This window comes from Danio rerio, chromosome 3 (assembly GCF_052040795.2).
Source record: "Danio rerio strain M-AB ecotype USA chromosome 3, GRCz13ab, whole genome shotgun sequence".
NCBI classification, from domain to species: Eukaryota; Metazoa; Chordata; class Actinopteri; order Cypriniformes; family Danionidae; genus Danio; species Danio rerio.
In genome coordinates, this window is record NC_141023.1 from 38147233 (window position 1) to 38159319 (window position 12087).

The 12087-nt window shown below is 35.2% G+C and overlaps 1 protein-coding gene across 7 annotated transcripts in view; it reads right to left on the reverse strand.

The window, feature by feature from the left end:
- Positions 1-6955: 6955 nt before the first annotated feature.
- mpp3a (MAGUK p55 scaffold protein 3a) overlaps positions 6956-12087 on the reverse strand; it is a 45638-nt gene continuing 40506 nt past the window's right edge. For 3 of the 7 annotated variants that reach the window (XR_015481062.1, XR_015481061.1, XR_015481060.1), the window contains 3 exons: positions 10333-10461; positions 8669-10015; positions 6956-8041 (listed from right to left, as the gene is read on the reverse strand). Coding sequence is in view for 3 of the 7 variants with exons in the window: in XM_087245007.1 (XP_087101133.1) it covers positions 9836-10015; positions 10333-10461 (309 nt within the window). In the remaining 4 variants the exon portion in view is untranslated. Of the gene's footprint in view, positions 10016-10332; positions 10462-12087 lie in introns of all 7 variants that reach the window. The other 4 variants (XM_087245007.1, XM_087245006.1, XM_087245005.1 and 1 more) reach the window with 2 other exon arrangements.

Below are 12087 nucleotides of genomic sequence, written 5' to 3' on the forward strand. Positions count from 1 at the left end.
AAAAAACATAAATAATAAAATAAATAAATAAATAAATAAAAAAACGGAATCAGGCATCAAGACCTGACAGTGTAACCGTGACCTTAGATTGAATTTGGCAGAGATAGTGTCCTCTTTGATTGATGCGAATACCTTTCTCGTAACCTTTTGTTGTTGCTAGTATATTATTTGAAATGATTCATACGAGTGTTGTGGACGTCTCAAATATTTCATCCAGATTGAACAAATCTAGCGTTGTTTATTTCAGTTCTGTTTAAGGACAGCAGCTGTCAAACTGTCATAAATGCAATCTAACATGAGAAGGGAAAACAATAGCCTGTAGAGCTTGGAAATGGGATAACGCAGTCTTGGATTTGATTGCCCGCAGCAACGAATATATTCATAATGTTAATGTGCAATAGAGTGGCTGACAGAATAATCTGGAAAAGCCGTAGTACTGCTTGCTGTCATTTTGATCTTTTTGAGTCCTATGAATTCATGAATGTTTTATTGACAAAGCCGAAGCAAATGTCTTGAAATGCGACATCTGAAAATGATCTTATATATGCAGAATAATGGATGAATTTGTATAAAATAATAAACGTGACATGTTAATATGGCCAAAACACAAAACAAAGTGGTCATTACATTCTGGTTGTGCTTTATTTTCTAATACTTCAATTACTTGTGGTCAAAAAATTTTTAATATTCAGATTTTTTTCCATTAAAGGTTCTTGTATGTTGGAATAATACAAGTCTTGCTTTTTGCTAATTCCATTATGTCAATTTAGGAACAGTATAGCTTGATAGCAGACTAATAATATTATTTCAGGAAGGAAGTAAAAACTGTATAGTTTTATATACTGTACTAAAAGATACGTTTTATTAAAAAAAAAAAAAAAAAAAACATCCAATGGTGTCTTTATATATAAGCTTTGGCTGGAATTTAAAAAATGGAATATTACAAGCCCTATAATGTTGGCACAAGACTTGGTTGCACTTTAGTTTACAGTATGTGCACTTATATAACAGGGTGCCTATCTAACTGCTTAATTATTACGCCCTAAGTCTAGGGGAAACAACATGGGCATAATAAACGAAGAAAAACAAATGTGCTGGGGTGGTGGATTTCCCAAACAAAACAAATACTTAATGCAAAAAGACTCCCTTCGGTCGACAACCAAACTCGGACACTCAGTTGAGAGTATATATGAATAGATTTATTATAGAAAAATGTGATTAATATAAATGAGCATCTTTTCAGGGTGACCACAGGCCAAAATAACAAACAAAAGAATCTATAAAGTAAATGCACTAAATTACCTATTACTATTTAAAGAAAAATACAAGAAAGCTTACCTTACTCTCTAAACATGAACATAGTCAAAAGTAATCAAATAAATAGGCAGGTCACCCCTACACGCTCAAACTCTCAAAATATTTTAACGTATGATGAACATCAGTACAATATTGGTTGTTGGTCGTCGGCCGGAGGGGTTAGGGAAACCCAGGTGCTCCACTCCTTGACTCCAAACACCGAACACACAGAAATGAGCTCTCCGAAATTTGCCGGAAGCTCTTTTATATACATGCCTCCTAGACCAGCAGCCAATCAGAACTCAAGGTCACGCCGGTACGGGAGCCTATGGAATAACAGAAAAACAACAGGAAGGCGTGACAACGAAAAAGACGTGCAATTGGCAATAATAAATAAATAAACTTTAGTCGTAACATTAATATAAGGTAAAAAATATGGGATATTATATTATATTATATTATTTTGTATTGTATTGTATTGTATTGTATTGTATTGTATTATATTATATTATATTATATTATATTATATTATATTATATTATATTATATTATATTATATTATATTATATTATAGGTAAAAATATCTGGTTGGTTTATTTATTATATATAAACATTGTTGGGGAAAGTTACTTTTGAAAATATTGCATTACAATATTGAGTTACTCCCCCAAAAAATTAATTAGTTGCAATACTGATACTTTTTATGACAAGTAATGCATTACATTACTCTTGAGATATTGTTGCTTTACTTGTTCTGACCTGACTGAGGCTTGATATGTTTCATAACTTGAGGGATTTTTTTAAGGAGCTCTGCAGTTAACAATGCACCATATAGCATACACCATCATTTACCTTAAAAAAAAAATCTAATATAATGTAGGATAATATTATCTTCTGGGAACTTCCTGACCCTCAAGCTATATGCCATATATACAGATTAATGAAGTGTAAAATAATGTGTTTACTACTAGTAGTACTTTTTGTCTAGTAGTGAATTAAAGTCACTGCCCATTGAGACAATGCCCTTTTCCCTTTCTTTGATCCATTTAGAATAATAAGAAAACTTTCATCGCAGAAATGTAAGGCTCTGCCATCTTGGTTTCTGTCTGTTCCTGCATTCTCTCATTGAGTGGGGGATTCAATGTGACTATGTTCATTTAAATTCAGCTGTTTATTTTTAGTAGCTAATTAATCAAACTAAAAAAATAATGTGCATTACATTTCCTTTAAAAGTAACTCAAATATTGTTACTTTATTTTGAAAAGAAATGTGTTACTTTATAAGTTACTTTACTTTATTTTCAAGCATTTATACCAAGTTGGTGTGACCTTACAGTAGCACTCTGTTACCTGTTAGAATTTCTACATTTTTCATCACTTGAATTAAGATTATATTAATTTATTTTTAGCCACCACAAAACCAGACCTTATAACAAAAAAAAAAAAAAAACTGTTTACTGTTGTTACAAAAATCTACATTTTATTTAGTTGTGCAGGGTGATTTTTGTGGCATTTGCAATAAAAAATACATCTAAGCTTTTGCAATTTTCATTTTTAAATCAAAGCAACTTAAATCCAAGTCAATCACATTTAGTGATCAATAAAACTGTGAATGATACATATGAGGCAGGATTTTTCAGTTCATTCATTCATTCATTTTCTTGTTGGCTTAGTCCCTTTATTAATTGGGGGTCGCCACAGCGGAATGAACCGCCAACTTATCCAGCAAGTTTTTACGCAGCGCATGCCCTTCCAGCCGCAACCCATCTCTGGGAAACATTCACACACACACTCATACGGCAATTTAGCCTACCCAATTCACCTGTACCACATGTCTTTGGGCTGTGGGGGAAACCAGAGCACCGGGAGGAAACCCACGCGAAGGCAGGGAGAACATGCAAACTCCACACAGAAACGCCAACTGAGCTGAGGTTTGAACCATTGGCCCAGCGACCTTCTTGCTGTGAGGCTACAGCACTACCTACTGCGCCACTGCCTCGCCCAATTTTTTATTTTTAAATTTTTTTTCAGTTATTTAATGTAAATAATATGCTGTACCAAACTTAAAGTATAGTATATAACAGCAAAAGCAAGAAAATCCAATAAAACCAGGTTTTTTTAATAACCAAATAAAAAGCTTCTGAGCATCATTATATTCATATTCGAGCATCGATGTGCACATCCGTTGGCATGACAATTTTTCTATTTGATGATAACATACTGTAGAAGTACCACAGCAGAAGGCACCGTGCATATCAAAAACAGGCAAAGCAACAGATTTATATTTTTCAACATATTTAGATGTAACCCCATTTGTAATCTTTAACATTTTCATAATTAACTAATTTAATTACACATTTTTCTCAATAACTGTAACGAATTACTATTACTTTTATTTTGTAATTAAATTACGTAACGTGGTTACATGTAACTACTCCCCAACACTGCCAATCAGAATTGTGCAACTGGAATATGGGGAATGCCCACAATAAAAAAAAAACAGACAAACAAACAGGGAAGCGAACGAGTGGGATAATGGCATCTGCCGCTTCAGAAGCATTAATAGGTCCCACTTTATATTAAGTGTCCTTAACTACTATGTACTTACATCAAAAAAATAAATACAATGTACTTACTGTGTTCATAATGTATTTGAGAACACTTGTGGTGCTTTTGAGTTGAGATAGAGGTTGGGCTATGGACAGGTTTGGTGGTGTGGGTAGGTTTAAGGGTAGGTTAAGGTGTAAGGGATGGTCAACAGTGTATTTACAAATGTAATTACAAAAGTTAATTACAGATGTAATTACATACATGTATTTAATCAAGCATAAGTACACAGTAAATACATGTATTTACACAATAAGTACATTGTAACAAACTATTAATTCCTGTGTAAGCACATATCAGTTAAGGCCACTTAATATAAAGTGGGACCCATTAATAGAATAATTAGTATCAAAGAAAAACAGCACGTCACTAATATGGGAATATTTTGGTTTCAAATTCACAAACACTGAACAAAAACAGGTAATTTGTAAGAGCTGTCGCAGAATTTTTGCCACAGCATGAGGAAATACAACAACCGACACCTAAAAAAGCACCACAGGCGGCTATACAAGGAGCATCTTACTAAAGTAAAAAGTCAACAAAAAGTATTGCCAGTGACACTCAATCTAGTAGCTAGCAACGGCAAAGTACAATTTCAGAGATGTTTGCCAATATAAGTTAATATCTTTTAAGTTCCTTTTCTTAACTAACACACTGCATTTTAGCAGTAAGAAGCTCCAATACAGATTATTGAGCTGAAGCTGGACTACAAAATTAAATCACATCAAAATCGCACAACCTGTCAAAAAAAATTTAAAAATAAAATAAAAATCACAATTAGATATTTACCTCAAATCGCACAGCCCTAGTTCTAACCCCCTGTCTTTATTTGTTATCCCTATTTCCCCCCTAGGCAGCTCTAATGGTAGCTTAATCGGGTACTCTATATAAACACTTAGGAAAGTACTTCGATGTAAAATAACACTGAATAGTCCTTTATGCATTAATCAAAGACAGAAAAAAGATTAAGCTTTAGATTAAGATTCAGTCAAGAGCAGTGTATGATTTATTTGACTTTGTAATTTGATTAACATAAATGTCAGACAGGTACATTCGGAGAATATCACTTTAGGAATGAATGTGCAGATTGTATAGACACACTTATTTTGATTCCTTTGTTCTTTGTTTGTTCATTTTACATTTATTTTAGATATAACTGACTACATTGTGTGAGCATTTTGGCAACAACAAAAAAAGTGTATCTGACTATTTAAGAACCAAATAGGTTTGTGTAAAGTCTCTAATGATTGAACATTTGGTTGTCAAGACTTAAAAAAACAGCAAATGGTAAACTTAATGAGGTTGCTGCTCTGACAAGTGAATATTTCCTGAGGTAAACATCTTTTTTTATCGCAAATAATAAATAACTAATGTCATTGAAAAATAAATTAGATCATTCATGCCAAAACAAGTGCTTATGTGCCTGCATAGCAGCCTGAAAACAAAATCTGCTTAAACTTTAGTGATCTGTGTCAGCGAACACTTGGTTTTCAAGACTTAAAAAACAGCAAATGTTAAACTTTAGTGAGGTTGCTGCAATGACAAGTGAAAATGTCTTTAGAATCTCCAAAAACAAGCACAAGTTAATTATCTCTGTGTGCATCTCTCTTGCAGTGCAGATGTGATGTACTGATTTGAGGCCATTTGCGCATTGAAAAGTTAATGCTGTGCACTGAATCACTCTTGTGTATTGAATTCTCACAGGGACTTTTCAAACAACTGTCTCGATCTGTGAATTTATTTAATCATTCAAGCTTCATACTGTAGTAAAAGCAATTTTGCCAGAGCATTACACTTTAAGCACAGAACCTGTGAGAATGAGTAGAATTATACACAATATTCACTATATCTCACCCTGTTAGGCACATACCCACACAGCAGAATTTCTATGGCCCAGCTCTGGCCCACACTATCAGGTTTTGCTTGACCCACATGCCGCAGTGAATTAGGGCGTACTCACACTATGCTCTCTGAACTGTGCCCAGGCCCGTTTCTCGGATCGTTTGAGAGGTGTGAGTGCATTGAATCGGGCTCAGGCAAGGTTCAGTTGGCCGGCCCTGGCCCGGTTGGAAGAGGTGTGCCAGAGCACAGTTTATTTGGGTTTAGGCGCGGTACACTTATAGTATATAAAGTTATAGTGCAAAGCTTGCCTGAGCCCGAAACTGAAGATAAGACAATGCCTTTTAAGGGACTGTTTCTCTACGGAACATGACTGGACCAAATCTGGCTTCCAGACAAGGGCCAAACATGGACCATATCTAGGTCAAGTCTCAGCCAAGTTAATAACTCATAACTGGGCCTGAACTGGGTTAGATAGGTTGGTTTGTCCCAATTTCAATGAAATTGATAAACCCATGAAGTATTGCACTTTAAGCACACTATGGGAGTGCTTTTTCTCAAAGTGAACTGATTAGTGGAAATTCTTTCTTTACTAAAAATAATTTTATTGTATTTTAAATGTGGGTCAAGACAGGCCAAACTTACGTTGCCTACATTTACATTTTACATCTGGCCAAAATCTTGTGTGCCGCCTTAGAGATGGTGCCACCTGTGCGGTTGCTAACTCTTTGCTACCTGGGTACTGTGCAGTAACTAGCAAATGTTTTATAGAGAAACATCCCACACCACAATTATTTGCACTCACACAAATGCTCCCAAATATATTTTCAGGTCCCACTGAATATATTTTGGAACCATGAGCACAGTTTTGAGCCTGTTATACAACAAGTCTCTGTGTGCTTGTGTCTACACTGTTTGTGTTTTTGTATAGGAGAGTGGGAGGAGATTTTGTGTTTTTTTTTTTTTTTTAGAATATAGGAAAGTCCCCTATTATTTATCTTGGTTGGTGGGTTTTAGATATTTTGCTGTCATGGGTTTTAAACACTTTTAACACATCTGAAGTCATTCATGATCTGAGGCTATCATGATACACTAGAAATATTTTTGGTGTGTGTTTCCCTAAAAATAATTGTATACTTTAGAATATTCGTAGAATACTTTGTAGAAGAAAGGAGCTAAATAATGTCAAAATTTGTGCTCAGTCAAGACAGGAAACTTTTTGAGAATTTTTACATTTTTTACTTGCAATCAGGACATAACATACACTTAGGAATTTACACCGAACAATGGCAGCTTACAACAAAGTTCAAAATCGGAGTGAGGTAGGATCAAAACAAATTATATGAATCTGGGAAATGGTAGAATGTTTTAGAAAGATGTGCAAGTTAAATGGCAAAAATGCATGAGCACATGATGCAGATATACACAGATGAACAATTACCTGTTCCGTTAGTTTAGAATAAGAGGCATGTTGAATAAGAGGTGTGCGATATTCATTGATGACAGCATCATAACTGTTGAAATTACAGTGTGCGAGTTCACATTATTGAATCACTCATTTTGCAAGTCTTTCAGAACAACCCTATGATTCAAGATATGAAACAAAAAATCTCCCTCTATGATTTTTATACATATATATAGTATGAATTAGTAAGGAAATATCACACAAGCAAGATTGTTATTGTCCTGAATATTAGCATGTGAGATTTATCACAAGTGTGATATTGATTTTTTTACAATTCATTAAAAGAATTCTGCCAGAGCAGAAGATTTGTGCATTTCAGAACAACCATCCTTTCTTGTTCCTGAATAAATCTTTTTTTTAATGAATCATTTGAGTCATGATTAGCATAATTCCCCGAATCACTCATTTAGACAGGACTGTGCCACTAACTTCTGCCAGTTTTAGTGGCCTTAACTGGCGAAGGTACCAGAACAAAATCAGGCCAAATAGTGTTTGTATAATATTTAACACATCCCACAACCCCTTTAAAATGTAAAACCAAGATATATATACAGTGCTCAGCATAAATGAGTACACCCCATTTTGAGAATAAATATTTTTAGCAATTTCTCAGTGAATGTGGGTAATATATATTGGTGCATTTAAACAAAACAGATTTATTAAACAGATTTATTAAAATAATATTTTTTTTCGAAGAAAATCTTTAGAAATGGAAAGACAATACATTTAAATTCATGCAAAAAATTACAAACTACAAAATTTCAACCAAATTATATATCTTCTTTGTTTCTCTTTATATTTTTGAAAAAAAAAATAATGTATTTAATATTATTCCCTAACATACATTTAAAGTCAGAATTATTAGCCCCCTGAATTATTAGGGCCTCTGTTTATTTTTTCCCCAATTTCTGTTTAACAGAGGGAAGATTGTTTCAGCACATTTCTAAGCATAATAGTTTTAATTACTCATTTCTATTAACTGATTTATTTTATCTTTGCCATGATGACAGTACATAATATTTTACTAGATATTTTTCAAGACACTTCTCAACAGCTTAAAGTGACATTTAAAGGGTTAACTTGGTTAATAAGGTGAACTAGGCTGGTTAGGGTAATTAGGCAAGTTATTGTGTTATGATGGTTTGTTCTGTAGATTATCGAACAAAAAATTAGCTTAAAGGGGCTAATAATTTTGTCCCAAAAATGTTTTTTTTTTTTTTTTAATTAATAAATGCCTTCATTGTAGCTAAAAAATATTATCAGACATACAGTGAAAATTTCCTTGCTCTGATGAAAATCATTTGGAAAATATTTAAAAGAGAAAAAAAAAATCAAAAGGGGGCTAATAATTCTGACTTCAACTGTATACATTTGGGCTACTAATTTTTAAAAACTTATTTTGTTTAGTGAGATAAACTCCAGATTTGGCTTCAGTACTAACTAATCTAATATAATATTGCACAAATATAACATTTTAAAGCATCCTATAAAAAATAAGAGATTTGTGGGGGGTGTACTCAAACTTTATGCTGAGCACTGTATATATATATCATTTTTGTCAACATCGCACACCCCCATGTATTACTGTCTCAGCACAACTACACCTAGGGAACTGAAACTCCATGATGCTTAGTTACATATTTACACAGCTTAAGTGCTTTGGCGTGGTATTTTATAACCTTCTGAATAAAGAAAATGTTAGAGGAAAATAAGCTTGTTACATTGAGACAGTTGTTGGCACAGCAGGAGTTTAATAATTTCCTGTGAAACTATGATCAACCTTGCTCTACAAAAAGAAACTGATTTCTGCAATTAAATTCGACAACAAAAAGCTTGTAAAGTAAAATGTAAAATAATCTCAAATTAAAGAGGTTATGCTTGCTAAATGAGTCTCTGCATGGGTATGTGTGGGGAACTGCTTGATTTTTTACAGGGTGACCTGCAAATTTCCCTTTTGATCAAGCCAGAAATTACCCCACAATCCACAGAACATTTACTAACAAAGGTCAATCCCTTTATGACAGGGGTCATCAATCTCAGTCCAGGAGGGCCGGTGTCCCTGCAGGGTTTAGCTCTAACTTGCCTCAACACACCTGCCTAGGTGTTTTAAGTATACCTAGTAAGACCTTGATTAGCTTGTTCAGGTGTGTTTGATTAGGGTTGGAGCTAAAATCTGCAGGACACCGGCCTTCCAGGAACAAATTTTGTGACCCCTGCTTTATGATAACATAAGCTGACAGTTGCACACATAAAGTATTGCTTCAGTGAACAGTCTATTGAAACTGCTTAAATAACCTAAAAGGAAGCTACAACGTATCAAGTAAACAAACTATTTTGGCAAATAATAAATAACTAATGTCATTAAAAAATAAATTAGATCATTTATGCCAAAACAAGTGCTTATGTGCCTGCATGACCCAGCCTGAAAACAAAATCTGCTCAAACTTCAGTGATCTGTGTCACTTTAAATCTCTTATTTAGCCTATTTGTGGCTTCTTTCACTGACGGCGGAGCTCCGAGGAGCCTTTCCCAGGAGGATGAGTGCATTTCGGCTGCACTTCATGGAAGAAAAGAAGCTTTCAGTGGAAGTGTTGATCAACGGTCTGAAATGTTGCTAAAGGGGTTGATCTTAGGGTCTGACCCAGCTAATAGGAACCCAAAAAGTCTCCCTCTCCAACCTCTCCAGGATGCTACGTAGTTCTGTGCTGGCACTGGCAGTGTCCTCTTTGATCAGGACCCGATCCACGAGGTGACCGTACTGTTGATCGATCTGCTGCGCCGACAGACGCATTTCCTGTAGGTCCTCCTCCTGGAAGATGAAAAGAGAAGAGAGAGCGTGTGGCATGAATATTAATCCTGACAATCAAACGAAAGAGAAGTCAGTAGACATGTGGAAAAAATATAATAATAATCAAGCCGTGTCTGTAGATTTTCTCTGATTTTCACCCCTAAATTTTGCAAGTGAGACGAACCTTAAGCTGATTTTCAGATCCAGACAGTTGGCAATTTTATTGCAATTATTATTAAATTACACCGTTTGGAGGCTGATTTTTGAGAGGCTGCAGGAATTGTCGTTGATCAGAGTTTCTCGAGAGCTGAATGATGTAAACCTGTGATCAGACTCACTGTGATTCTGCCGTGCTCTCCTCCTCCTGGCGATGTGGCGGCACTGCGGCGTCTGCGGCTCTCTGGGATTTTCGGTTTCACAAAAATGACATAAGGCTTAAATTCAGCTGTTCGCAGGGCTTTCAGAGCCTGTGGAGGACAAGAAAAACAGACAACTGCTCAGGTAGACTGTACAAAAAATTACAATAATGTACAATTTTTAAAAGAAGGCATGGCACCAAACCCTACCCTTTACAACCTACTGTCATTGGGGATAAGCAAACCATACTAAAATGTACGAATGAAATCATACCAATCTATACAAATTAGCCACTAAATCAAAAAGTTATGAATTTGTGTGAGATAGCTTTGGGTAGACGGGTAAATGACACCCACAAAAAAGGGATCAAATATGTCTTTTTAAATCTATCTGTCTGGGTTCCTATTTTAATCCAATTTTTTTTCCCTGGTAAAAAAAAAAAAATCGAAAAGATTTTGTGCTTATATATTGATAATCAAGTTCAAGTTCATTTATTTATAGAGTACATTTAAAAGCAGTCACAAGACAGACCAAAGTGCTGTACATAAGACAAGGTAAAAATAAAAAGACAGAATAAAAATACATAGAAATGAGGCAAGAAAAACATCTGTAAAAATGTAGCAGTTGAAAGGACAATTAAAATAATCTTAAAAAGCCAAGCTAAAAAAATACATTTTAAGAAGTAATTTAAAAATAGATAATGATGGAGCCATTCTAATCTCAAGGGGCAGGGTGTTCCACAACCGAGGACCCGTCACAGAGAAAGCTCTGTCCGTTCTACATTTCAGCCTGGACTGAGGAACTGAAAGAAGATTCTGATCAATTGACCTAAGACAGGGGTTTTCAAAGTGTGAGGCGCGCCTCCCCTGGGGGGCGCCAGAGCATGTCAGGGGAAGCGCGAGAAAAATATATAATAAAAATATAATTTTTAAGTTTAATTAAGTTTATTGTCGCGCGCGTTCTGATCAGCTGTGTTGTCGCGCGCACGCTCAAGAGCGGTGTTGTCGTGCGCCTACTGAAGGGCGGGACCGAGGGTGTGCCGCGTCGCGGGGGCACTTTTGATCTTTTTGGAAGGGCACTTTCTATCCAGGACTAAAAAGGGCATGTGCACTGCACAGGTTTAGCCCTATGTGTGCACGTGCCTGCAATGGATCGGTTTCTGAGACCCCCGATTCAAAGCCTTCAAGTTCAGGGCTTAAACCCAAAAGACGACCATATGATGATCAGTATTTGAGTTTAGGATTTATGTGGACAGGACCAGCTGATGAACCACGACCTTTAAGTGTGGTTTGTCAAACTTCGACTGTTTTGACTGGGATGAAGAGTTCTTGGATCTGTTCTATTCATATTAACCATCATCCTAGTTTTAAAAACGTTATATTAAAATACTTGATATTACTCTGTAAATAATTGCACTTTCATGCAAATGATGATAAAAGTGAGTTAACAGTCTGACATCTGTCTGTGTCTTTATATATATATATATATGTGTGTGTGTGTTTGTGTGCGTGTTTGGGAGGAGGGGGGCGCCAATGGATAAGTTGTGTCAAAAGGGAGGCCCACTGTCTTAGACTTTGAAAACCCCTGACCTAAGAAATCTCACGGGAGTGTAAAAATGAAGCAGCTCTGAGAGATAGCACATCATTGATATATCAATCTATATATCATTGAATAATTACATATGTTAAAAATAATAACGATATTAAAATGATTTTAGCTTGAATATCATTTTCCAT